This window comes from Neovison vison, chromosome 5, assembly GCF_020171115.1.
Source record: "Neovison vison isolate M4711 chromosome 5, ASM_NN_V1, whole genome shotgun sequence".
Lineage (NCBI taxonomy): Eukaryota > Metazoa > Chordata > Mammalia > Carnivora > Mustelidae > Neogale > Neogale vison.
In genome coordinates this window covers 18,903,741-18,931,616 of record NC_058095.1, presented here as the reverse complement: position 1 = coordinate 18,931,616, position 27,876 = coordinate 18,903,741, and the positions used below count along the sequence as shown (strand labels likewise).

General features: G+C 54.2%; 1 protein-coding gene across 3 annotated transcripts; it reads right to left on the bottom strand.

Moving 5' to 3' along the window:
* Positions 1–1,470: 1,470 nt before the first annotated feature.
* Positions 1,471–27,876, bottom strand: MPP2 (MAGUK p55 scaffold protein 2). Of its 3 annotated transcripts, none has more exons than XM_044247815.1 (14): positions 27,793–27,876; positions 26,199–26,262; positions 25,238–25,299; positions 20,162–20,280; positions 9,441–9,593; positions 9,160–9,309; positions 8,581–8,808; positions 7,701–7,832; positions 7,472–7,577; positions 7,320–7,388; positions 6,939–7,100; positions 5,850–6,052; positions 5,323–5,451; positions 1,471–4,024 (listed from the first exon to the last, which is right to left on the bottom strand). In XM_044247815.1, exons 3-14 carry the CDS (start codon positions 25,266–25,268, stop codon positions 3,848–3,850), a joined length of 1,659 nt encoding a protein of 552 aa, XP_044103750.1. In that variant the 5' UTR covers positions 25,269–25,299; positions 26,199–26,262; positions 27,793–27,876; the 3' UTR covers positions 1,471–3,847. The 3 variants fall into 3 exon arrangements, with proteins under 3 accessions (XP_044103750.1, XP_044103751.1, XP_044103752.1); XM_044247816.1 differs by lacking the exon at positions 27,793–27,876 and adding an exon at positions 27,476–27,580; XM_044247817.1 differs by lacking the exon at positions 26,199–26,262 and having other exon boundaries at positions 27,793–27,869.

Sequence of the window (27,876 nt, the reverse complement as noted above, 5' to 3'; positions counted from 1 at the left end):
AGGCCTCTGCCTTCGGCTCAGGTCATGGTCCCAGGGTCCTGGGATCGAGCCCCACATCGGGCTCTCTGCTCGGCAGGGAACCTGCTTCCTTCTCTCTCTCTCTCTCTCTCTCTCTCTGCCTACCTGTGATCTCTATCTGTCAAACAAATAAATAAAAAAACTTTAAAAAAAATACAAGTGTGGGGTCGCTAGGTATGGTCATGAAATATTCATTTTTCCAAGGACACCCCAGAGACGGGAAGAAGGTTGTTCAAAAATGAGAAGAAGATGGGCAACCGGGTGGCTCAGTTCTTTCGGTGACCAACTCTTGATCTCAGCTCAGGTCTTGATCTCAAGGTTATGAGTTCAGGCCCCAAGTTGGGCTCCACACTTGGTGTGGGGCCAACTTAAAAAAAAAAAAGAGAGAGAGGAAGAGGGTGTAACAACATGAAGGGAGACAGGGGACCCCAAAGGGAAAGGTTGACCAGAAAAGTATTCCAAGTGCTGGGAATGATCAGGGAATATTTCAGAGTTGGGGCATTTAATATTCAAACCTAAATTCTCATCAGACCTATAGGTGGGAGACACGAGTCCTTATGCTGTCTCCACACCCCCAAAGAATTCCGTCCCATGCTCCTCCCTGTGTGAGTGGATGCTTGGGGGAAGCCAAAGGAAGAAAGCCGGTTCCACGTTTGGTTGTTGCAGGGAGGAGGGAAAAGCTAAAGCCCCCAGCTGAGACTCCTCAGTGAACATTCTGAGCTCCCCTGAAGAATTCAAGGTGGGAAGGAAGGCTGATGCCTTGCCCGAGGGATTTCACACACACACACACACACACACACACACCCATGGTGACATCTGGGTGACATTTCAACCAGCTGTCTATGGCTTGTGTTGTTGAGTGCCTAGAACCAACCCCAACATTAGCTCGGAGAGAGTCCCATGACATTTCCATAAAGGATAAACCTAAGCAGGACAGGGACTTGCTGAAAGCCACAGAGCAAGTTCTGGGTGAAGTGGAGTGGATTAGTCTTGGAGTCCCCGAGTCCCCGGCCCCCACGAATGCTCACAGACTCCTGGATATGAGCATTTAGAACAAGCATCTTCTTCTTTTTTTTTTTTTAATTCTTTTTTAAAGATTTTATTTATTTATTTGGCAGAGAGAGATCACAAGTAGGCAGAAAGGCAGGCAGAGACAGAGAGGAGGAAGCAGGCTGAGCAGAGAGCCTGATACGGTACCCGATCCCAGGACGCTGAGATCATGACCTGAGCCGAAGGCAGAGGCTTAACCCACTGAGCCACCCAGGCGCCCCTAGAACAAGCATCTTCTGGTGATGGGGCACGTGGAATGGGGAGATGGGCAATTGTAAAAGACATCACTGGACACAAGTCACTCCGACTTCCATTCCAGAATCGTCTGCGCTGGGCTCCCCATTCTCACCCTGTACCAAAACCATACGCCGGGCCCCAACCCAAGACAGACAGAGCCCAGAAGCCTTTGTTTTCACATTTAATCAAAGGAAAAGAAAGAAAACCAGTCAGAGCAAAAGCTCAGGAATTGGCTGAGGGAGGGGAGAGGGGAAGGGCGACAGCGCCACTGAGTGTGGACAGTGTGGGGCAGAGTCCTCATTATCCCAAGGTGCCCCAAATACAAGCGTCCAGGGAAGGAGGATAGGGTCAGAGAGGTAACGTGATGGGCACACACCTGCTCCAACCCAGCCCTGGGCCAGGGAGTGAGTGGGGCTTGTGTAGGGGAGGTAGGACCGCAGTTGAAGGGATGAAGACAGGTGAGGGGGAGCCCAGCCCTGCCCCCCAGGCATCACTAGAGGTGAAGGTGCCAGAAGGCAGAACAGCATCAGCGCAGGAGATCTGTCCGGCAGGGCCAGGTGGCAGCTCCTCGACAAGGTGCCCAGCACCCCACCTCCATCAGAGGCTGCTCTTTCCATTAGGGGACTTCGAGGGTTAACCAAGGGGAGGGAGCTGCACCCGCAGATCCTCCACTGCTTCTACTCCCAAGCGCCCCAGGTGAGGTGGGAACTGGCAAAGGACACCACTGTCTCGGACCAGGAGGAGAGCAGCTCTTCCTCCCACTCCTGGTCCCCTTGGGCAGTGGGTAAGGATGATGCAAGGAAGAGCTGGAATGAGGATTAAAAGAACACTGATGAAAGGGGAAAGAGGAGTATAAAGGTGACTGCATAGTGGATGCCAAGCTATGCAAATGAGATGGCAGCAGGCTTGACCTTTATATCTCATTTGCATATCCTAGGCAAATGCAAATGAGATCCCTAATATAATAAATATATTTCTAACTTTGTAATAAATATTCTGTTTCTTCTCCCTCCCCTTCCCTAGGAAATGGGCACACAGTGGTTCAGGGGCCAGCTCGGGCTGAACCTGCAGCGAAGACTGATCAGACACTCAGAGAACTAGGAAGGACAGAGGGGCTGGTTGGCAGTGGGGTTGACAGGGTGGTCCCTGCAAGGACAGGCTCACCCCAGACGGGGTCACAGAGAGGGACAAGGGCCAGGTGCCTGGGGAAGTCTAGGACGGCATTCTTAAAAGGGATTCTCCTATCTTACACAATTGCCTTCCCCAAGGACTCGAGCGTGTCATATGGGATAGGGGGACACTAGGAGAGGGGGAGAAAGACATCCAGGGAGGGCCAAGGCCCTGGAAATTGGGATCAGGGTCTCATAAGAAATGGGGACTGATGGGGAGCCCCCAAAATAGGGCCCCAAAAAGTGACCTCCAAAGCAAAACAACCCTTTGCTTCTCTTCTCCCAAAACCGAGACTCACACACACGCAAACAGCACAAACACAGACCAGGCGCCCCGGCCTGCGGAACCTAAGCTGCGCAGGCAGAAACAGTGTGGATGGCGCCCCCTGGAGTTGTACAACAGGGAGCCGGCTAGAGCACAGACGTCCTCTGCCAAGCCCCTGCTCCATGGCTGGCTCACAAGCTCCTCTCCGCACCCATCCTCAGTCCCCCAGGCACACCTGATGAGAGTGGGCCCCGTGGACCCCGCTGGAGGGACTAAGATGGATTGTGGTCCTGAACAGAGAGCCCAGACGCGCCACCAACCTCTCCCCTACCATTCCCCCAGCCATGGTCAGCAGTCACAGGCTCCCTGTCACACTTCAGCTCACCCCTCCCTGTGCTGAGCCCTGCGGGGAGCCGCCCTGCCAGGGACACATCCGGAGAAGTCTGTGGAGAGACTTCGGCAGTGAAAAGCTGTGCAGGAGGGAAGGACGGTGTGGGGTCCACTTGCGGGCGTCTGCCTCATTCCCAGGGAGCTGGGACCGCACTGCTCCCTGGCTGTGGCAGCCGGCTCAAGCTTTGGCTCCCCCAGCCTTCAAGAGGGCCCCAGGCGGGACCACTGCCCTGAACGGCCAGGCCTGCTCCCAGGGACTCAAGCCCGCAGGGACGAGGGGCGGGAGGAGCCCGGAAATGGAGTGGGCGTGGCCAGTCCGAGGGGAAAGGGCGGTTTGAGAGAGGTGGCCAGGGGCAGTGTACCTACTGGCCACAGGGCCCCAAAGCAGCTTTCCTCTTCTCTGCACTGGGCATTATGGAGGTGACTCTGACACACTCCGGGAAACAGCCTGACCCTCAGAGAAGGACATCCGGTGGCCAGGGGGCATCGGGAGTGGGCAGCACCTGGGCACGGTGGTGCCCCATGAACACCCACCTCCTTGGCAGTGCACGCATCTGTGCGGAACAGCTTAGGGCCCGCTAGGAGCCATCAACACCCAGGGAGAGCCAGACGGCAGGGGATGAGAGCTAAGGACCAGGACTGGGGGTCATGGCTGGGGGAGGGGATGGATTCAGGGTTCTTGGTGCAGCCCAGAGGGATGCAGTCCCCATGAACAGTCTCAGTACACCCAGCTGACGGGCACCCACTGTGGCTCCGTCCGTAGCTTCTCCATGGCAGCCTGGAGCTCACGAAAGGTCCTCTCCAGGTTGGTGTTGACCAGGCTGAGGTCGAAGTAGTGCCCGTAGCCCCTTTGGATGCGGCTGCTCTCCTCCACGGTCCTCCTCAGGTCAGCCTCCTGCAGCACAAGGGACCCTCCCAGCCATCAGTGTCCCCCACGTTCACCCCCATCGTCAGGGGGAATTGGCAGCCTTCCCTATCTGTCCCCCTTCCCCAGAACCCAGCCATATCAGGTATGGGCTCCCCAGGCTGAGGAGGCAGGAGCCCCTCCCCACATGCCCCAGGGCGGCTCTCCGGCAACTCTGGACAGAGTAACAGGTGAAAAGAGGGAAGGAAGGAAGGAAATAAACTTCAGTGAGTGCCAAGCAGGGCATACTAACTGCTTTGCAACCCGCATAATCTTTACTGTGGCTCTGTAAGGCAGGACTCATTATTCGCCATTTCCAACAGAGAACATTGAGGTACAGGGAGGTCACCTGGCCAGCAGGTGCACAGGGTCCGCCTGACTCCAAAGTCAATGCTCCCTCCACTCTGACCAGGCGCCCTTAACCTCCTCAGCCTGAGATACACCTCCCAGGCATGCCATCACTGGGGCAACCCCAGGAACCACCACCCCACACCTAGTCAGAGCTGGGCAGCTGGCCAGGCAGGAATGCAGAGGGAACTTTGAATAATTACTTAAATAAGTCAAGGTGGGAGCTCTAGGACTGGCCCAGCTATGTCCCAGTGACCCCAGTTGGCTACGTTTGTGGCCAGGGAACTTCAGCCTGGAGCCCAGCCCAGGCAGCCTTTTCCAGCGCCTCAGCAGGACTCTGACCTAGGGCCTGAGAGCTGCAGTACCAGATGTGGCCAGAAGATGGACCCCTGAGCCCAGAATTCTGCAAACCCAACATCTTCCTGGGAAGGGGAAGGCTGCTCTAAGCGGTTCCTGGTGGGGAGGTAGGTGTCCTGGGGTCCTGTAATACCTGACTGGAAGCCTCCTCCTCCCTATGCTAACTCATCCCTCCAGCCAGACTTCCAGCCTCCAGCTTCCTCCTTCCCTTCAGCCTTTCCCTCCAGCTATGGACACCTTCACACCACCTGGTCCATTCTGCCCACACATCTCCCACTGGCCCTCTGGACTCCCTTTGGTCAGCACTCTGTCCCCATAGAATGGAAGGAGCTGTGGGGCTGGCAAAAGCTCCTGCAGCCCAGGCTAGCCGTATACCTGACTGTAAGACTTTGGACACTTCACTTCCTTCCCCAGACCTCTGTTTTCACATCTATAAAGCGGGAATCACAAGTCAAAACTCACTGATATTTCGGGTGGGCCCCTCTCCCCTTCCTCGATGCCACCTTCTTCCCCTCATCAGCCCCAGCCTGTCCTCTCCCCAAGGCAACCACCGGACCCCTCCCAGCATACATAGGAGCCCTCACCGTGAGCTGCTTGGTGGACACCCCACTCTCCAGGGCAGCCCGGTTCATGGCCCGGAGGGTCTCAAAGTCAGGGGCCTCGATGAACACCACGTAAGGGACAAACTCAGCTGTTCTCAGCACTTTCACTGCCTGCAGGAAGAGAAGGGGATGGGGGAGTCTATCCCCACAGACATCCTAGAAGGTTGGTGAAGTATAACTGGGTGGGCGGGGGGACAGATATCTGGAAATGATGGGGAAATGGTACCTGGCATCCTGGGACCTGAGTCCTGGGGATGAATGGTAGAGGAACCACTGGCAGGTGGCTGGGGTTTGGGACACCAGAGGAGGCTAGAGGAATGGGGGGCCTGGGAGGCTGAGAAAAAGGTTCTAGGTGCGTTGGGTCCCTAGCAGGAGCTGAGGGGTTATATAGGGCTGCTTGGGAGACCAGGGCCTGGAAATATATGGGGAGTATGTGGCGGGGCAGGGGGGGCAGCAGAGTGCACATAGGGGAAGTGGGCAGACTGGGAACAAGCAGGCTGGGACCCTACCTGGGGGTTGACATCCAGCACGCACACCTTGCCGGAGGCGACCACACCCCGGATGGAGTCGATGCGTGTGCCATACAGGTTGCCCTCGTATTCTCCATGTTCCAGGTAGCGTCCCGCCCGGATGTCGGCCTCCATCTCCCCACGGGACACAAAGCTATAGCCCTGGCCTTCCCGCTCCGAGTCCTTGGGCCGCCGGGATGTGTCTGGGGGAGGGAGGGCCTGAATGAACACGGCAGGCCGTGTGCTGCCTCAGACACACGTGTACACGTCTTGCGGGAACCACGCAGCCCAGCAGGTGCAGCTCCCCTCCACCTTCACTGTGCTGCTGCCTTCCCATGCCCCATGCCCTCGCCCCTCACCATTGATACCCACAGATCTGAGACATCCATATGGGGGGGGGGCTCCAGAGTTCACTGCTCCAGCCCAGCGCTCACAGATGGGGGAGCTGAGGCCCAGAGGGGGCAATGGGCACCCCAAAGCCACCCACCAAGGTCAAGCGGATCTGGGGTCAGCACTCAGGTTCCTGCCTCCAGGAACCAGGAGCTCTGACCACCCCTGCTGGTTCTGTCACTACATGAGGCCCTGTTTCACACGGGTTCCCAACAGGGTTTTGTTGTTGTTATTGTTTTTTAAGATTTTATTTATTTATTTAAAAGAGAGAGAGAGTGAGGGCAAGGGAGTATGAGTGAGGAGCAAAGGGAGAGGGAGAAGCAGGCTCCCCCGCTGAGCAGGGAGCCTGATTCGGACCCATCTCAGGAGGAGTCGGGGGATCATGACCCAAACCAAAGGCAGATGCTTAACCGACTGCGCCCCCGGGGGGCCCCCCCCAACTGGGTTTTTAGCAAGTGAAACATGACAGAAGGAGAGGTAAGCCTTGCCCAGCCCACCGGGGCCACAGGTGCAAAGGAGGGCGTCCCAAATCCTCTCCGGCCTGCAGTTCCCCCATCACCCGCTGGGGGCGCACCCCCCCCTCCAAAAGTATCACTTGACTTGATGACCTGCACAGGCCCACTCAGTGAATGTGGCCCTGGCCCCTAGGGCACTCCTGCCTCCTGGCCCCCCACCCAGCAGGGCCCAGCCCCCACTCACAAGGCACTGTGGTGCCGTATCGATCCGGATCCCACATGATGAGCTTGTTCTTCAGGCTGCGCCGGCCCACTCCCTGGGCTCCGATCAGCACCAGGGTTTTCCGGCGGAAGGGGGGCATGCGGGCCACCTCCTCATAAATGAGCAGCTCATGGCGGTCAAACTCTGAACACAGGGAGGGGTAGTCATCAGGTTACACGGCTGGCATGGGAGGGGCCAAGGACCAAGGGGCTGGGGCCAGGGGCAGCAAAGAGAGAGTAGGCAGAGCCGATGGACAAGACTGGCAGCACCAGCACAGGGAGGGAGAGCATGCGCACAAGCCCTTGGCGGCTGGGACGGGAGCAGACCACGTTGGAGGACAGGGAGGGGGCCTCCAACACCCACCTGCATTCTTGGTAGTCAAATACATCATTCGCTTCTTTTTCTTTCCTGAAAGGCTGCCACACAGCGTCCCTGGACACAGAGAGATGGGCGAGTGAGGCCAGGCAGTCTTGTGTCGGATCCCAGACTAGGGGTTCCAGGGAGGACCCTCATACCTGAGGTGGGTGTCAGCTCCAGGTCCCGTTTGACAAAGGCTTTCCGCTTCTCCTCCAGCAGCTGGCTGGGGATGAGCCCAGCGCTGCCCCCTTCCACATGGCATGCCTGCAAGGGATATGGGACAAAGACCTGCCTGAGTGAGAAGACACCTCCCCAGGCCCTCACCACGCCTCCCACCCCACCCACCCCCCGCCCACGCCACACCAGGAGACAGACACGGAGCCGCACCTGCCACCAGTTAGCGTCATCCTGGTTTACAATCTGCAGCAAGTCCCCAGCACTGAAGCGCAGGCCCGCCTCCTTGCAGGGGATGAGGCTGTCTCTTCCTGGGTCATAGTCAAAGTGGCATTTCACAAATACCTGGGCCAGGGATCACAGAAGGGTCAAAGGAAGAAGGGAAGGCTGGAGGGCAGTACCCTTCTCAGACCAGCCCCGCCCCACGTCCCCCTCCTGAGGGTGGGGGAGTGTCACACAGTCCCCTGTCTTCCCCCTACCTTCACAAAGATGCAAGAGGCTTGGGCACCGTCCCTCTCCAGGCATGACGCACCCCAGACCCACCCAGCCACCTCCCTGGGACCAGCCTCCCTTTGCATCTAGAACAAAAGGATTCAGAGTGATGGCGTCTCTGCCGGGGGTTGGGGGGGGCGCGTAGACCCATCCACTAAGGAGAAGGCGGGATCACTGGGGAAGGGACACAATCCTGGCACATAAACCAGGATCCCTCAGTCTACCCACACCCTCCGCTTGGCCCAGTGGGCTCTGGCAGATGGCTGGAGAGCCCACGGGAGAAGATGGACAGAGCAGCCAGACCCCCACAATCCACCAACCAGGTGGCAGCCATACAGGACGCGTGACTACCCAACGTTGCGCATGCGTGCACCCCATTCGCATCTGCAGGTGCAGGGCTGCATCCACACGGGCGCTCCTGTGGGTACCCCAGGCCTTAAATGTGCACGTGTCCCTTACACATGTGTATGAGTGCCCACAACTAGGGCCAATGCACGAGCATGCGGGAGATGGGGCACTCTCACCCCCGGGATGTCACCCTGGTGGCTGCCCCTTGGGCCTGAGGCTGGGCGGGAGCGAGGAGCTTGGTGGAGGGACCCACCTGGCGGGGCAGATGGGGCTCCTGGTAGCTGGGCAGGATCTTGAGGATGACGCTGCCACTGGCACTGCGCAGAAGCTCCTGCAGCGCACGAGGGTCGCTGCCCACCGGCTGCCCGTTCACCTCCTTGATGATGTCGCCCACGTGCAGCAGGCCTTGCTGAGCCACCATGCCGCCATGCAGGATGCGTGCGATCACCAGCTCGCCGCCCTCCACGCGGAACGTCACACCCTGGAGGGGATAGAGGGCCAGCATGATGAAGGGGCTCCAAGGGGCTCCAAGCCGGAATCTTCGGATGGGTCTCCTAAGCACCCCTCCATTCCCATCCTCACCCCCTTCTATCCCGGCCTCGGCCTCGCAGAGTCCTCCTCTTCCAACTCTCTGCCCAAATTCTTCACTCAGGGGGGCATTCATGGAGGGAGAGCGGGCACTTTCTGTGCGCAGCTCAGGTGCACAGGGTCTGTGGACTCCAGGAGCTGCATGGGCCCATCTTCCTCTTCGGCCCTCTCCTGACCAGATTTGGTTCCCACCGGTTACTCTCAGTGCCCCCTCCAGACCCCCAGCCCCGCCTTGCAGCCTCACCAGATGCTCTCCAGCTGTCTTGCGGATGCCCACCATGCGCACTGCGTCAGGAGGTACTGGCTGGTTGCTGAAGGTGGGGTCCAGGCCAGGGCTGGGGGGTGGTGTCTCATAGGTCTTGGAGGCCACAGAGTCATGTGTCTCCAGGAGAGACTGTGGAGGTAGTGGAAAGAGGGCAAACCATGAGACAGTGTCCCATGGTCTCTTCCCATTCCTGTGCTAATGTCCTGCCAGCCCCCTCTCCGCAGCCTGCCCCAGCTCCCACCCCAGCCCAGGGCCCGAACCTGGAAGTGGGGCTCCTGGAGGATGCGGGCCAGCTCTGCGGCTGTGCTGCTCTGCTCTGCCAGCTGGGCCAGGTCCCGGAGGATCTCCTGCACGAGCTCCAGGTTGTTGTCCCGCACTGCCTCCAGCTTGGTCTCCTCCAGCCGCTCATGGGCCTGGTGGGGGGTGAGCAGAACAGGTGACACCTGAGGATCCCCAAGAAGCCTGAGGTACCAAACACTGTCCCCTACCTGCTCAGATCCTGACTTCAGACCTCAGCCTCCACATGGTTTCTGACACAGCTTCAGATGCTCGCTCACCCAGACACAAGCACACTCACACACACACACACACGCCTTGCTTTCCCCTTTCTCGCCCCAAACGATGATGAGGACCCAGTTTATAGAAGGAAGAATACAAGCCCAAACGTTCATTCCCATCCTCTCGTCATAGAGGGCCATTAAAATCAGCAAGCTGTCCCCAGCCCCTTATAAGCCTGTGAGTTCAAGGACAGCTTTTTCCACGTGATGGCACAGTCTTGGACATCCTGTACCCCAGGATGAGGAAGCAGGAGAGGTGGAGCAACTTGTTCAATGTCACAGGGACCCAAGCTTGGGTCTCCAGACCTTCAGGCCAGTGCTCCCAGGGGGGGAGGAGACAAGAAATCAGTACAATTGACCCTTGAAGAACACGAGGGTTAGGCACACCAATCCTGCACCATCAAAAATTGCTATGTATGGGACATCTGGGTGGCTCAGTCGTTAAGCGTCTGCCTTCAGCTCAGGTCATGATCCCAGGATCCTGGGATTGAGCCCTGCATCAGGCTCCCTGATCAATGGGAAGCCTGCTTCTCCCTCTCCCACTCCCTCTGCTTGTGTTCCCTCTCTCACTGTCTCTCTGTCAAATAAAAAAAAAAATCTTTTTGAAAAATCGCTATGAAGGGGCACCTGGGTGGCTCAGTGGGTTAAGCCGCTGCCTTCGGCTCAGGTCATGATCTCGGGGTCCTGGGATCGAGTCCCGCATCGGGCTGTCTGCTCAGCAGGGAGCCTGCTTCCTCTTCTCTCTCTCTCTGCCTGCCTCTCTGCCTACTTGTGATCTCTCTCTGTCAAATAAATAAATAAAAAATCTAAAAAAAAAAAATCGCTATGTAACTTTTGACTCCATGAAAACGTAATTACTAATAGCCTACTGTTGGCTGAAGTCTTATGGCTAATATAAACAGTTGGTTAACCATATCTTCTATGTTATATGATTATATACTGTATTCTTACAATAAAGTAAGCTAGGAAAAAGAAAGTGTTAAGAAAATCATAAGGAAGAAGAAGCATATTTGAGGCACTGTACTTTATTTATTAAGAAAAATCCACACATAAGTTAACTCACAAGTTCAAACCCATGTTGTTCAAGGGCCAGCTGCCTACAGTACCAGGAGAGGGCCCTGTATGTATTTGTCCCTCTTCCAACCCTGGGCTCCACGACAAGGTGTTGCTGTGAAAAAAGGGAAAGGCAGCTTTCTCCAGGGACCAGCCCAGCTGGGAGAGTCATGTTAGTTAGGTCAGGAAGTTAAAAGTGCCAGGTCAGGGATATACATGAAGACTTTTTTCTCTCTGAGTTGTTTGAAAAAGAAGTCACCTCACCCCAGAGTCATTCAGCATACATCACTTAAGAACAAACAGGAGATCTGCCACATAAACTACAATCCCGTTACATGCAGGAAGTTCAACACTGAAACGCTGATATAATATAATCTAGTAGACAGTCTCTATTTAAATGTTCACGTTGCCCCAAACATTTCCCCTTATAGATTCATTTTTGTGGGTTTTTTGTTGTTGTTGTTGTTGTTGTTTTGTTTTGTTTGTCCCTGATGGGCAATCTCAACAAGGACCAGGTGTTATATTTGGTTGTCCCATCATTTTATTCCCCTTTAATCTAGACCAGATCCCAATAACTTTTGGTCTTTCAGGACATTTTTGAGTTCAGGCAAGTTGTTTGTAAAATGCTCCACAACTGGATTTTCCTGATTGTATCCCCATGATTAGACTCAGGTTAGTCATTTAGGCAAGTGCTCTACATAAGCAATCTTGTGTCTTTCCCACAACTTGAGACCCTGTGACTGTTCTGCTCCCCAACAATCTTTCACTGATGAATTTAGCATTCATTTATGATCCCTGCCTAAGCCAATTCATTTTTTTAAGGGGGGAGGAAGGGGCAGAGGGAGAGAGAGAGAATCCCAAGCAGGCTCCCATGCCCAGAACAGAGCTGGACATGGGACTGGATCTCACGACCCTGAGATCATGACCTGAGCTGAAATCAAGAACCGGACACTTATCCAACTGTACCACCAGGCCCCCCAGTCAATTCTTAAATTGGGAGTTGCAAAATGGTGATTTTCTAACTCGCTATTCCTTCTACATTTATTAGTTGGCATTCTACTATAAGAGAGAGCTTGTCCTTTTCCCCTCTCACCTCTGCTCCCTCTCCCCTATAACCCCCTCTCTGTATCACTATGGATTCTTTTTACCCTGTGCTCTAATCATCACCATCATTATCTTCATTGTTTCAATTTATCCCCAATTTGTGCAGTAGGAGCCCCCAAACACACCTGCGTCCTTTTGACATTTCCCATCAGTCCTTGAGCACCTTCCTCCTTCTGCCATGGGCTCATCCTATACTTTCCCCACCCCAGGTCTGGGCTCAGCAATTTCTCCAAGGAGCTTGGATTTCTTTTGGCAGGGAATGGTATTTAGAAACCAAAATCTGGGCAGCTGGTGCTCATTGCTTCTGGGGTGTTACTTATAGCCATTGGTCAGCACTGATTATTCCAAATAAAATTTAAGTTTGCAAGATTTTCCTCTTCTTCTCTCATTCCATATTTGTACCTCCCTTCTCCCTCAGTGAGAATTTAATTCCCAAGAACATTAATATATGTATTCATTTGTTCTGTCCTCTAATATTCAAAAAGATCTCAAAATTGCTAAATGAACGCTGCTACCTATCACAAACTTCAGTAACAATCAAGATGTATTTGCAGTTCTTTTTGTCCTCAGAATAGCCTAAAACCACTTACAGCATTTATGGAAATGTTCAACATCTGTGCTGCCCACTGTGGTAGTCACATGTGGCCACTGAGCAATATGACAACAACGACTGAGATACTGAACTTTTAATTTTATATCAGCATTTTGGTTTACTTAAGTATTTTCATTTTCATTTAAGTATTTTTTAAAATATTTTTATTTATTTATTTGACAGACAGAGATCACAAGTAGGCAGAGAGGCAGGTAGAGAGAGAGATTGGAGGAAGCAGGCTCCCCGCCAAGCAGAGAGCCGGATGAAGGCCTCTATCCCAGGACCCTGGGATCATGACCTGAGCTGAAGGCAGAGGCCTTAACCCACTGAGCCACCCAGGTGCCCCTCATTTTCATTTAAGTATTTATTGATTTAAATAAATCAATAAATTTATTTTTATAAATTTATTATTTAAATAATTTAAATGATTATTTAAATAAATACTCATTAAGTATTTAAATAAATACTTCGGATTTTCCTGAAGCCCTGAGATCAAGCCCTGCTTTGGGCTCCCTGCTTGGCGGCAAGCCTGCTTCCCCCCATAGCCCCGCCTGCCTCTCTGCCTACTTGCGATCTCTGCCAAAAAAATAAATAAAATCTTAAAAAAAAAAAAAAAAGAAGAAGAAGAAGTACAGCGTTAGCCTATATCTCACTTAGGGTATACAGTCAGAATATTATGAGCAGGGGGCGCCTGGGTGGTTCAGTGGGTTAAGCCTCTGCCTTCAGCTCAGGTCATGATCTCAGGGTCATGGGATGGAGCCCCGCAGCGCGCTCTCTGCTCAGCGGCGAGCCTGCTTCTCCCCCCCCCACACACACACACTGCTGCTCTGCCTACTTGTGATCTCTGTCAAATAAATAAACAAGGGTGCCTGGGTGGCTCAGTGGATTAAGCCTCTGCCTTCAGCTCAGGTCATGATTTCAGGGTCCTGGGATAGAGCCCCACATCGAGCCCCACATCGGGCTCTCTGCTCAGCAGGGAGCCTGCTTCCTCCTCTCTCTCTCTGCTTGCCTCTCTGCCTACCTGTGATCTCTCTCTGTCAAATTAAAAAAAAAAATCTTTAAAATAAATAAATAAATAAACAAAATCTTTTAAAGAAAAAGAAAAAAAAGAATATTATGAGCAAAAGTAATTAGAATTAATTCCCTTTTCTATATGGTTATGTTAATAATCTAATAAGTGGATGGATTCACTTACCCACACTTAGTTTCAGAGTTAACTTTTGTCATTCTTTTTAATTTATTTGTATTTTTGGAACAAAACACAAAGTACACAACACAAAACACAAAATGTTGTGCAAAAAATGCACAACATTTACATGGTTTGCATTTTAAATCTACATAAAAAGTAAATGGAAGGAAGTCTCATTTCCATCCTCATCCCTTCTACCTCATTCACACACACACTAGAGATCACTTTCATTAGTTCCAATTTATTCTGTTTCTTTTCACAAAAATAAGTACAAATTTCTCTTTTTACATAAAAGATAGAACACAATACCCACTCTTTGATTCCTTGGGGTTTGTTTGTTTGTTTAATTGGCTTGGTTTGCTCTTTGGTTTTTTACTTAACAATATGCCCTGGAAATCACTCTATGATGCTTGCAGACCTTCCTTTATTATTATTATTATTATTATTATTATCATTATATTTTAATTACAGCATTTGACTCACTGCATGACTGGAGGACCATGATTTATTCAACCAGTCTCATGGGTATTTACGTTATTTCTAATATTTCACTATTGCAAATAAAGCTGAAGTGAAGAACCTGGGGCAGCTGTTGTCTGTCTATAGAAAAGTCTTCTATGTAAATTCCTGGGTCAAGCAGAAGACACAGGTTTGATTTTGTTAGATACTGAGAACCCCTTTCCATTGGCCTCGGGCTGCTTTGTCCTCTCCCCAGCATCGGATGAGAGACTTTCCTGAAGCCCAGCCTGGACCAAGTGCACAGGTAGCTAAGCGTGCAGCCAGTACTTGAACCCCGATCTGTCCGCTCCTGACCCATAGCCAGAAGCAGACTGCAAAGGCAGAAACTCCACACAGCCATTTCTTAGAGAGCTTTTCCTTCTGCCCTTGATGCCAACCTCTCTGATCATGGCAGAAAACACGGAATTCTCATTTGAAGTCTAGGCTCATAATTAAATAGCTCAAATACTGAAAAGAGTCCCAGAGAATGGTGTGCCAGAAGGTAAAGTCACTCCTCCATCTGGAACTGATGATGTGATTTGCTTTGGTCAGTGGGACATTAGCAAATGTGAGGCAAGCAGAAGCCTGGAAAGTGCTTGGGACTTGGGGCTTGTCCTCCCCTGCTGCTGACCCAGCCTTGTGGAGTACCCTGGGCCCCCTCCTGGAGGACAAGAGAGCACGCCATCATAGACCTTGCAGCCTTCCCAGCTGAGACACTGGCCATGTGAAGGAGAATGTCCTAGACCACCCTGCCCCAGATGAGCAGCCCAGACCAGCAAAACTACCCAAATGATCAAAAAGATCATGAGAAATGAAACATGGTTGTTTTAAGCCACCAAACTGTGGGATGGTTTGTTACCCAGCAGAAGCTGACTGATACATCGAACTCCTCACCACTGTAGCTTCCACTTGTCCTGTCCCCTGGTCAGAATCTCTATTTCAGTGACCTGCCCCCTCTCCTTCATTCTTCTAAGACCCTGTCTTGTTTTGTCAACTCTCACCCTGGCCTTATCACAGGAATAGAGTCTTCCCAGTGAACTCTGGCCATGGCCAAGACTGCATTGTAACAACTCCTTATGGTTTGGAAAACACTTCTACACCCATGACATTCCCCAATGTCTCTGAAAAAGAGACATCATTATCCCCACTTTTCGGAAGAAATAACTAAAGGTCAGAGAGGTTGTCAGACATACTAAAATCACACAGCCAACCAGTGACTCTTCTGACTCCAAACCCTGTGTTCTTTCTACCTCATCTCATATAGATTAGATCACAGGCCTCCCAGCTGGCAGATGTCCCCACTGGTAACAGTTCACCTGAATTTCTGAACGTCACCTGACTTGGATTCCTCACCTTGGCCTTGCCTGTTGTCGGAAACACCTGCTGCTGGATCCAAGTCAGCCTTCCCAGATGTCACCTACTGGCTAGGGCGGCAGCTGTCATCTGCAGCCAACCCCACAGATTTATGATCTGTTGGCCAGATTTGACTTCCCTCCAGAGCCTTTCCTTCTGGATTTGTCTCCTGAGGCCCTTCCCCTCCCTGGTCTTAGATCTACTCAGCCCAGCCCCTCCCACACTGTCTGCACAGCCCCATCGGAGAGAGGCAAGTTCCACTCCACAAGAGTAAGGGAAGGGGATTAATAGCTATTATTAATTCCTGCTTAACTATTCCTGAGTTTATGGGCCACTTCACCAAGAGAACCAAGGTTTTACTGCTGGATCTTTTTACAACTGGATCTGAGTACTTATATCTGTTAGGTTAGAACTGTGTCTCTATACATACAATCATTAAAATTGATGAGGAGTACAAAGTAGGTCCCAATGTCCAAAACAAGTCATGTGGTCAAGTCCAGATTGAAGAATGTAGAAACTCTACCTTTTAGAGAGGGAAGTGACAAAGGCCCACAGTAGAGGGTTACACGTACAGGGATGAGAGGGCTTCTTACTGAGCTCAGATGGTCTTTTTGGAGATGCACTTCTTGTGTCTCACAAGCTCAATGGAGAGAAGTCACAGGGTCCCCCTCGCCCGCCAGCCTCTTACTGGGAGTCTCAGTATTGAAGAAAGGTCCACACCACCTTCTACTGTGCTTTATGCATCTGAAACCATCCTGGGAATCTCCTGGGAGGAAATTCTCACCAACTCAAGATGAATTCTGGAGAAGGGAGTTTATGCCTACCGCCTGATCTGACTGATTCTAGGTTAGGCTGTACCGGGAGGTCCCAGGGCAACAGATTTGGACCCCCTCCGGAGAACAAACTCTCCGGCAGTTCATTCCCACAGCCTCAGCGCTGTATCTGCTACTCAGTGATCACGCCATAGATACTCATCAAAGCGAAGACAGACGACTGAGTGAGGGACAGTCATCCAGCCAGCAATCCCCTCACTGGAGAGCTGTCCAGTGAACCAGACAAAGACACCAAAGAACACCACTGAGGGCAATCCTGCTTTGGAGGGGCACTTCCAATCCCAAGATTCTGCCTTCTTGAAAGCTCCCTCTTTCACTGGCTGTCTCACTGTAGAGGCAACATCTAACAGGACCCAGAGGTGACATGGTCTAATAAATTCTACTCTGAAATCAGCTTTGGCAGGTTACAGGTGGAGAGGGTCAAAATGTGTATATTCAGCAATGCCACTGCCATGTGTCAACCCTAGAGAGACTCTCACACATGTGCAGAAGCAGAGGAATGCAAGGACGCTCCCCACAGCGCCGCTCTGAATAGCGGGGAACGCAACAAGGTACGTTCTTGTACCTGCCTCTCAGTAGAACCAATAAATAAATACTCTATTTCATACACTGGAACACCACACAACAGTTAAAATGAATCTATACGGGGCACTTGGGTGGCTCAGTCGGTTAAGCATCTGCCTTCAGCTCAGGTCATGATCCCAAAGTCCTGGGATTGAGCCCCACATCGGGCTCCCTGCTCGGTGAGGAGTCTGCTTCTCCCTCTCCCTCTGCCTGCCGCTCTCCCTGCTTGTTCTCTCTCTGTCAAAATAATCTTTTAAAAAATAAAATTAAATTAATCTACCTGTATCTACATCTATACTTATGTCAGGAATCATGTTACTTACATAAACTAGAACTCTCCCAAACCTAAGTGGCTCGCGCTATCATTCCATTAGGGAACATTTAAAATCCCATATCCTAGGGACGGATTGTGTACATCTGAACACATCGGTAGGCAAGACAGGCAAACATTCAGGGGTGGGACGTCATCTACCTCAAGCCAGGGGTCACCTGCAGGGACGGAAAGCAGTGGAAGTGGGACCGAGGAGGGGTACCAGCGGCATCTCACTTCTTTATTTTTTTTAAGATTTTATTGATTTATTTGACAGACAGAGATCACAAGTAGGCAGACAGGAAGGCAGAGAGAGGGGAGGAAGAGAAGCAGGCTCCCTGCTGAGCAGAGAGCCCGATGTGGGACTCGATCCCAGGACCCTGGGGATCATGACCTGAGCCGAAGGCAGAGGCTTAACCCACTGAGCCACCCAGGTGCCCCAGCATCACACTTCTTTCTTATAAAGACATAGCAAGAATGCAAGAAAGTGGGGTCAGCATTCCCATCCTGGAGATGATACTCAGAGGGCTGTTCGGTTTTTTCCTACACTCTCTGCATTCATTCATTGAGCAAATATTCCGTGAGCACCTACTCTGTGCAAAGCACTGTTCTCGGCCCCTGGGGACACAGGCAGACATGCCCCACCCTGCTGGAGCTCACACTCTCTTTGTTTGAAATGCTGGATCCCTTATTTTTATTTTTAATCCATGAATATAATCTTTGACCCCTGAATGGAAAGCGCTCTGCCTTTCTCCAATCCCCTCCCCCACCCCGCCCCTCTCTGCTCAGTTTTCTCCTCCCCAGAACATTCCACTTTCACCTTCTGCCATTAGCAACCTCCCTGGGTCTTCAGCCATTGCACGGGTAGTGGGGACCAGGCTATGTCCTGGGGACACAGCGTCCCCTGCGCAGCTCTCTCCCTCCAGTAAGGCCTGGCCCACCTCCCCACCCCATGCCAGAGCCGGTCACAGCCATCCTGTGACAGAGTCCCCCCTCCACCCTGTGGAAAAGCTGCCACCTGGCTACCCTCTCCGCTGTCTCATCACTGTCATCACCAATTTTCTGGTCACCCCACTGCCGTTCCCTGAGACCCTGAGCCTGCCTCGGTATTGTCCCACACCGATGCCAGCCGTACCCTAGATTCCAACGCCAGCTACATGCAAACCTTCCATTTCTGGGCCTCTTGCATATTGCTGACCTCCCTGCCTGCCGCAGCTACACCCTAAATTGTCACATCATCCCCCAAAGCCGTCCTCCTTGGAAATCTCCGACCTCCCTCTCTCTGAACTCTGCCTTCTCTTCCAGCTACCCACTCTCTCCCCAAACACTTGGTGACCTCAGAGAGCGCCCGGCCCTTCACTCCATTTTCTTCCCGCCTCTCTCCTGACAGTCCCCCTCCCCATCCCTCCCAGTGATACTCTGAGCCACCTCCTCTCCCCTGTCCCCTTCATACTGTCCCCTATGTCTCAGCCTTCACAGCCGACACCCAGCACATACCTGGACCAAAGCCACACCCTTTACTCCAGCATCCCAGGACTGAATCACCCCCACCCTAGAAAGTCAGGCACCTGCCACAGTCAGTCTGGGGCTCTGTCAATCCTGGTCCCCGGCTTTGGTAGGGTCCCTCTCCCCTCCCTCCAGTGATCAGTTGAGTCTTCATTTCCAAATGCCCCGGTTCAACCCTGATCCCTGATTTCCAGCATACAACTGCCTCCCCTTTTCTGGAAAATCTCAGCAAGTAGACAGGATTCCCTGCAACTCCATTGCCTCTACCCCAGGAAAGGGGGCACCCTTCTATCCATCCCCACCCCTCCCAACCCTGCCTCTGAGCCTTAGCCTCATACCTCCCCTGCGCAGAATCCTGAGTGCCTTGTTACCCCCACCCCTCACCTTCCACACCCAAACACCCTGTCAATTCACTTCCTAAATACTTCTTTCGTCCTCTCCTCCTTTAAGCCCAAAGGTTTACCACAAGTCTAGCCCAGGGTCATCCCCAACTCTGGCCTTTCCTGCTCCAGCCATGACCCTCCAACCACCCTCCATGGGGCTGCCGGAAGGATGCTCCAAAAACATCCATATCCTATCATCAAACCCCTGCTTGAAACCCACGAAGCCACCTCCTCTCCCCTGTCCCCTTCATGCTGTCCCCTACGTCTCAGCCCCATGAAGGGGTCCGTGTCATTTACAGGATATAACAGGACAAGGCCCAAGCTCCGAGCACAGCTCCCAGTGCCCTCCACAACCTGAGAGCATGTCTGCGGCTTACACTCCCTGTCTCAGACCTGAAGCTTCAGCCTCACACCTGCCCTTATGTCCCTTCACAGACCTCTGGCTTTTTCTCACCTCTGTTTCTGCTCAAGCTCTTCCACTGGCCCCAAATGCCCTCCCCCTCCTCCTCAGTCTTTCAGATTCAGCTCAAGGGGCCCTTCTTCCAGGAAGACTTCCCTGGCTACCCCAGACCAGGTTAGACATCCGCCCTTCACATTCCCAAAATGCCTAGCGCATCTGCCTCTAGCAGAGCCACTATCAAAATGCTTAATAACTTCTCTCCTAGTGAGTTTCTCCCCCACCTGACGCACATGGCAAGTGACCTTAAAAAGACATCTGCACAAAATGCCCAAAGGCAGAGGGGAAAGGCAGGATGAACTCTTGAAGATTCCAAGGTACAGGCACCAATCACATCCTCCCCCCTCCAAGCTGGCAGTCATCCCATCCACCTGGGCATGTCCACACTCTCACTGGCCAGGCATGGGACTGCCCACCACCTGCTGTCCTGCAGACTCATTACCTGGGCAGGGATATTGTCACAGAGTCCCTCCACAGGGGGTCTTCTGGGCCACATGCCCCTTTCCCAAGCACCCTATGGCCAACACCCCATAAACTCCCTAGGCACAGTGCCCTCGTGCCCACCTCCCTGGAGTTCTATACCTTGGCCAGGGATCTCACTATGGGACTTTCCATAATGCCTCGAAGGAAGATCAGGTCCAGTTCTGCAGCCCCCGTGGCATTGGGGAGCGATCCCAGGTTGTCCAGGACTTGCTGCATGGCTGGGGAGAAGCGGCAGGTGATGAGACACAGGAACTAGTGGGGCACCAGAGCAATCACCCCTCCTCCCCTATGTCCAGCAGAAGACGGCCCCTCTCCAGCAGCCCCTCCCCCCTGCCCAGCTTCGGCACTCCCGGTCCCTAAATGTCCAGGGCCGGGGTCTAGGGGACAGGCAGGGGGACAGTTTCCTTGAGCTGGTCTCTAAGCCCTAGGTAATGCTAGCCTAGGCAGGTGGGAGGGTTTGGGAATCAGGAAATGGACTCTGACGAGGGAGGAAGGGAGAAAGGGAAGCACTTGTCAGGTTCCAGGTTCTGCCCTGAATCAGAGAGCCACAGACTCCTCACATGATCTCTGGATGGGCTGAAGTCCCAGGACTCAGCCACCTGCACCTAGGGGGCTCAGGGATAGGAGAGACAGTACTTGGAGCGTGTCCCTGAATGCGGGCCCAGAGTCAAGCAGGCAGTCATGCAGGAGGTCAGAGCCTGTACAGTGCGCTGTACAACAGCAGCACTAATTCCGCATGATTTTTCAAAAGTCATGGTCCCTCACTGGCCTCAGTCTTTCCCTCCTGTAAAATGGGTGAGTGGAACTGAACAGTGTCTACAGGCCCTTCAGCTCGGTCAGAGAGTGATCTATTAATGTTGAGAAGTTAATATAGATCATAGGAAGCCAAAGCTACAGCCCAGAACATCGACAGGAGCTGGGGAGACAGGCACCTGGGGGAGCTGTGGGTGCCAAAGGGCAGAGATTAGACCAAGTCAGCCCAGGGATCAGCAACCCCTCAGCCTGCCATGGGACATAACCAAGGACATGAGAACACCTGATACAGCTATGGCAGTGGCTGCTGAGATCTGAGGTGGGCCTTGTTTGTATGCACCCACGGAGGTGGGAGATCCTAGCTGTGACAGGTTCTAGGGGGAGGAAGGGAGAAGCAGAGTGTGCCCAGCTGGGGGCAGAGATGGGCAGGGGGTATCATTACTCTGCCACCCATCCACCCACGCCTGCATCTACATAACAGAGCTCAATCCGTGGAGGGGGGCGGACACAGTCCCTGGCTCCTCTCACCACTCTTGTCAGAACCCCCTTCTCCAGGAAGGAACAGGGATGGGGAGGAGGGGGCACTGAAACTGGAGAAGCAGACATGGCTCAGGGACCCCCCCCCACCCCTCCTCCTCCCCACCTTCTCCAGAAACAACATCCAAGCCCGCCCTCTAGATCCCTCCTGCCCAGGCCTGGGCCTGGTATTGATCAGACACCTGCAAGGCCTTTAGAGGCCTCAGAAAGAAGCCAGGGCAGGGACCCTTCCCACTCTGCCAGGGTATCCTGGGATCCACCCTCCCCAGCCATCCTCACCTACAGACTCACAAGCCTGTCAGCCTTGGAGGAGGACAGAGCACGGGGGAGTGAGGGCCCTCTGCCCAGGCCAGCTCCCTTAGGTTCCCGAGGGCCCGCTCCCAGGGCCCCCTCTCCAGATGCCCAAACCCTGAGGAAAGAGGGTAGATGAAGGGGCCAGCTCTCCCCGCGCAGCCTCCCCGCCCCACCTTTCCCTACCTTCCCTCTGGAGATCGGCTTCCTCAGAAGAGCCCAGGGATACACCCTCCAAGGAGGCCCCACTGCCTGGGCTGCCCGCCATGGCTGCCCCCCACACCCGGCTCCGGGGGCTCCACGAGTAGCCTCTACACAGCTGTAGCTGCTCTGCCAGCCCGAGGGGGGCCGCGCTCAAGGAGGCGGGACTCGGGGGAAGCGCCAGCTGCGGGATCAGCCAATAGCAAGGCTGAGTCTCCCTGACCGCCTTGCTGATTGGCCAAAGCCGAGCAGCCGGGGAGGGGGCGGTGCCAGAGCCGAGAGTGGGGCGGTGGCAGAGTCCCGATCCTCCCGGAGCCTGATCGCACCTCGCACCCGGTGTTCGCACCCGCGGGCGTCCGGAGGGGGCGGCTGAGGGGAGGTTTGCGGGGCAAGGGGTTAAGGCTGCAGCCCCTTCAGAACGGAGGCGGTGCTCAGAGACCCCCTTCTCACAGCCCAGCTGTGGGAAACCCAAGGCGGGGTGCGGATTTGGCCCCGGCTTGTTCCCGCCCCCCTCTTCTGGAAGTCTCTCCTCTAAAACCCGCATGCCATTTCCTCCTCTTGCCCTCAGACCTCTACGTTCCTTCTCCAGGCCCAGTTTCCTTTACAATGACCTCCTCAGAATCAAAGGAAGCCCCCGAGAATGACTCTCAGCCCTCCGCAAGGAGCAGGGGCACCACTGTGGCTTGGGACAAATACCGCAAGCCCCAAATGCCTCCCCCACCTGCTAGCCATGGGAAGGGAGGCGTTGGGGGGGGCAGGAGGAAAAGGAAGGGAAGGGAGCGGCCTCACAGTCTGACCCCATAACGCAGCAGTGGCCCCTCCCCTCCCCCATCTCACATTGGCTCCTCCCCTTAGATTAGGGATGGTGACTGGTGGGCAAGTCAGGCATCTTGGAAGGGAAAAGGTGAGGATGCATTCTCGCAGCAGGGAACCGGGTGGGCAGGAGCATAGAACTTGGCAGTTACCCCAGCCCAGTGCCTCCATTCCTCTGACACCCTGTACCCATGAGGACACCACCAGCTGAGGCTGCCACCAGACAGCCATTCCCAGAGGAGTGGCACCAGGTCGAAATGCACCCCTGGTTGCCATGGCAGCAGGAGGGATTACTCGCCAGGACATTAACCCAGGGATGCAGGAGAGATTTAAAGGGACAGCTTCACCTCAAAACGGCCCGCTTTGATTCAAAGAAAAGAGGGAGTCAAGTAAAGAGGGCAGAGTGGGCAGGGCTACGGGCCTGAAAACTCCAGGGGCAAGTTCTCTGAACACTCAGCCAATGCCATGGCCCACATATCCCCCAGCCTGTCCCCCACCCTCAGGAAAGGGCCCCTCCACTTTACTAGAAGGAGAGGTGGGTCTCTCTGCGAGAGTACACTCACACCATCTCCCCTCCGCAATGACAATGGCTGTGTTGAGTCATAGGAAAGGGAACTGTTGGCTTCACTCTGCAGGTCGCAAGGCTGGAATCTCCCTGGGAAGGGAGCGGGGAGAGGGAAGGTGACCCTGACCTCAGAGGTGGGTGACTCTGACCACAGCTGCCTCTCTTATCAGGCCTATAGGAAGTGTAATGGCCACCAAGTTAGAAGAAGTAGACCCATTATCAGATTTTTGAGGCTGGGAGCCAATTCAGCCTAGGGTGGGCGCAGGGAGGGCTGCCTGCAGGAAGAGCCAAGAGGCTCATAGCTTGGGTCACACATCATCTCTTTACAGAAGAAACTCAGGATCCAAGAGGTTAAGCAGCTTGTTCCTATCCTCCTTCCCTTGGATACAGGAAGGCAGAAGTAGCTGATGACATAACACCCAGGGGATCAGGGGCCCCAGGGGTCCTCAGAGGAAGCAGGCGAGTTCCCTCTTACCTAGTCCCTTGCCCCTGGCCTCCACTCCCTGCCTGGTCACCACTGCAACCCCATCAAGCCCCCATCAAGTGGCCTGCAGCCAGGGAAGTCAAATTCTCCTCCCTCTACAGCCCTGCCAGGCACTATTAATGGGTTTATTGGGCAGCCCCAGATTGAGAGGCCTTTAATCACAGGCTCAGAGTTGGACTTAATTAACCCCAAAGCAGCTTACAGTAAGGCCCAGGCAGACCGGAGCAGGGGAAGAGCCGAGGGGGCTCAGCATGCTGGACACAAGGTGGGGAGCACTGAGCCCTCTAAGGCCACCAAGGCTGGGGGACATTAGTACAGTTCCTCCACTACATGGAGAAAAGGCCTTTCTGGGTGCGGGGGCGGCAAGGGTGTCACAGCTTAGGGTCTGGCCCACCCACAGCAGCCTTCACTTTCCTAGTTCACTTTCTCGAAGGGGAGGGACAGGGGAGTTACTCTAACCAAACTGGGAGGCCCAGAGTATCTCACAGAGGCAGCAGCAAGGCCTGGAGCAAAGGATGGGACCGCAGGGGCAGGAAGCACCCAGGCAGGGAAACATCAGACAAATCAGAGCAAAACCAGAGCAGGCTGTGGTGTGAGGGCCCATAGCCTCCAGCATAGGGGACTTCACCTGGTAGGGCCCTGACTGCACATGGAGCCCATGAACCCCCAGAATAGAATACAGATTTTGTGCACAGAGAAGCATCTGTCTATGAGAAAGGCCCACAGCTGTCATCAGATTCTCAAAAAGGGATCCAGGACCAAGAAAAGTTAAGAACACTTTTCTTATCCGATCACATCATCTTACAGATGGGAAAACGTAAGTCCTAAAAAAAAAAAAAAAAAAAAAGACCCAAGGTCACAGGCTCACTGAGATCATAACCCAGGAGCACCCCCTAACAACTGTGCATACCCCTATCAGGAATATACTTTCTGAGTCACGGCTTTAGAGTGTCACATCGACCTCTTTATAGGAGAAGAGACACAGCCTCCAAAAGGCTAAGAAATTTGCCCCTGAGGCTTCCTAGCTCATCTGGGTGACCCGCTCCCTTGCCCCACAATCTCCCAAAGAAGCAAGTCCAGGCTTCCTCAGCTGGCATTCTCCACGTGCAACTCCGAGCATCCCAGGACACAGCCCCAAGCCCTTCCCTGGCACAGGCTGCTTCAGTCCACTAATCTGGTGGCACCAGGCTGTCCTCCAAACCCCAGCCATCCTCCAAGGGCCCCGGTCCTAAGGGCCACCTCACCAAGGAGTCTAGCCCCAGGCCATTGCCCTCGGCAATACTGGGGATCATCTCTGGCCCTCCACAGAGGTGAGTTGAGCTGTGTCTCCGGCCCCACCCTTGAGCAGGTACAGCAGAGCCTTGGAAGCTGCCCAAAGGAAAGGCTGAGTGGCAGAATGGAGCAGTGGTGGGGGACAGTTCATTCTTACCGGTGACTGTGGGAGTGCCTCACCGCTGCTCTCCACCCTCAAGGCCCTGCCTGGCACTCTCTGAACTACGGATACAAACGGACATCCTCAACCCCTTCTTACCAGACTCAGAGTTGGTGGCAGCAACTGGCATGGTGACGTCTTGGAGGGCTCTGAAATGTCTCCTAGAGGAGGGGAGAAAAAAGAATGAGAAAGCACAATGGCAAAGCAATAAGGGAAGGAATTAGGAAGAGCCTCCCCTCGGGATGAGGGCATTCTGTAGAGGCTGCAGGATCCCACAGACCTGGGAAGCAAGAAGAGCAGATATCACATGCCCCTTTCTCCAAGAAGGAGGAGAGGAGGTTCAGAGAGGTTAATTGCTTTGCCCAAGGTCATGAAGCTAATAAAGAGAGCCACATGGAACACCCAGGTTTTATGACTTAAAAAAAATATATATGTTTCTGTCTGCCATTTGTCCTTTATTTCTTTGGGGGGTGGTCTGAGTCCAGAATCTGAGTCAAAAGCCGGAAAGATGGGCATTCCCAGACTGTAAGCTCCATGAAGTCAAGAACTACACCTGTTTTATTTTACTTCTGGATCCCAAACCTAGCCAGTGTAGGTGCTCTACAAACATGTGTGTGTGTGTGTGGCTGGCAGAAATGAAGTCATACTTTCCCGAGGCCTCTCTGACTTCCACTTTCTCCATTTGCCCCTTCTTAGTCCAGAGCTGGGACAAGAAAATCAGGGGGCTCCCTATTCTCCAGGGGAGGGTACAGGAGGGATACCCACTACCCTTCTTCCCTTTGCCTTCCTGGGCACTTGCTACTGGAGAAAACCCTAATTCCCAGTTGCTATGACAACTAGAGGCAGTGGCTCACAGCAGGGGTGGGGGAGAAGAGGGAAGCAGCTGGCAGTGCCCACTTTAGGACCGAATGCCTGCTGGGCCCTGGGGGGCAGGGAGTCACAACTTCATCTCCCCCCCAAAAAAGGATTCTACCCAGAGGGATCATCACCAGGTTTTAAGAAAACCCTCTCTCTAGTCCCATCCCTTCCACCCCCAGACCAGAGCTGGTCAGTCAGTCACCTGAGCTCAAGTGGCAGAAATCACAAAGGTTGGGGGATGACTCCCCTTCTTCCTGGGTCTTCCCCTAAAGACATGAAGAAAGGTGTTTTCAGGGAAAAGAAGGGCACCCTCTATCAGGCTAGCACCAAGGCTGGAAGAAATGCCCAGGATCTGCTGTGCCAGCCAGTGCCCCTGTGCCCACCCCTGCTGTCCCTATGCCTTCCCTCCTCCCCCATCCAAAGTCCTGACCACCTGGAACCTGGAGCCTTCTCCTGGCTGATGCTGTTCTCCCTGACTGTTACTGGCAGAGCAGACCCCAGACATCCGCCTTCCTTAGAGACTGGAAGGTGAGAAGAGGCAGGGAGGATCCTGTCCCCTGGAGTCTTGCCCAGCCTGCCTGGGTTTTTCTCTGGGTAATCAGTTCCCACAGCCTCGGCTAGCTCTTCCCCACCCCCACCCCGGCCTCTGGGAGGGCGGGGCCTGGCTTGTGCCCACAGGAGAACAGCAGTGCCAGGCAAGCCAGTCTGGCTACGGGCCAAGGCCCGGGGCCCAGGCTTCGGGGAATGCGCACCTCGGCTTCCAAAAGCCTGGGCCTCGGTGTCCTCTCACCCCTACCCCCAGACTATTCACACTATCCAGGGTCAGCAGGTGATGCGGACCAGGAGCGAAAGGGGGAGGTTTCCTCCAACGTCCCTCCCATCCACCCCTCCATTAATACCCATACAAAGAGATGTTGGAAGAGAAAGGTCTGACAAAGGCGCTTTGAAGACCGACAGGTCGTGGGGAGGGGTAGACAGACGGAGGGATAGGGGCGTCCAGAGACGTGCGGACCTGCACGGACCGACAATCGGATAGCCCCCGCCCCGAGAGCCGGGTCCTAAATGGCTGGGCGCTAGGACCTGGCGGAAGGGGGGCGTGTTGCGAGCCATCAAAGAAGGCTCTTTGCGAGCGCGCCCGCGGGAGACCAGGGGATGAGGTCACTGAATGATGTCCCCCCCGCCCCCGTCCTCACTCTCCCCACCCCCCCCCGTCTTAGTTGACCTAACTTTCTGACCTCGGCTCTTCTCTCCTGGCACCGATCCCCTCTCAGGTCTCCAGACCCTAACCCTGGCCCCCGACCCCGACCCGCCCCCCCCACTGCCTGGAAGGGGAAGAAGCAGTGCCCCCCTTCCCAGGACACCCTCCCAGGGAAGGTTGAGGTGTTGGCCTCCCAAGGGGTCCGGGGGCGGCCACCGGGACCCACGCAACCTCTGTCTCGCGCCCCCAACCCCCGGAAGCGCTAACAGCGCTGTTCTTACGTAATGCCCGGCTCCAAAGTCCCCCGAATCCGCACAGCCCCCGAAGAGGCCTCGCGGATATCGGAGCCTCGCCACCAGCTCTGTGCCCGATGTCACTTTGGAGCCCTAACCGCTCCGACCAGCATCAAAAAGCAGCGGGGTTTGATTTCTCTCTAGACGCCCCCGAGAAAGGAGGGTGGCGGGCGGTGGAGAGGGAGGGGACCGGCCTGAAGGAAGGGGCCCGGGGAGACCCGACCCAGAGAATAGGGTTGTGCCTGGACGAAGAGAAAGCAAGGGCCCTGGGGTGGGCGCTGGCCCGGGAGTCGGGGGGCGCCTACCTGCGCCCCGGCAGCCCCTAGCTCGTTGCGGCTCCAGCGCAGCCCGGCGCTCCGCGTTTATTGCTTGTCAATCGCTACCCCGGC

Bases quoted from the DNA above. Each gene is read 5' to 3' on its own strand.
- MPP2 (XM_044247815.1), bottom strand. From the start codon at position 25,268: ATGCCAGTTGCTGCCACCAACTCTGAGTCTG. The intron at 7,578-7,700 runs GTGCGGCTCCGT...TATCCCTTGCAG, and splicing joins ATGACGCTAACTGGTGGCAG to GCATGCCATGTGGAAGGGGG. The intron at 6,053-6,938 runs GTGAGTGGGGGC...TCCCTCCCCCAG, and splicing joins ATACGGCACCACAGTGCCTT to ACACATCCCGGCGGCCCAAG.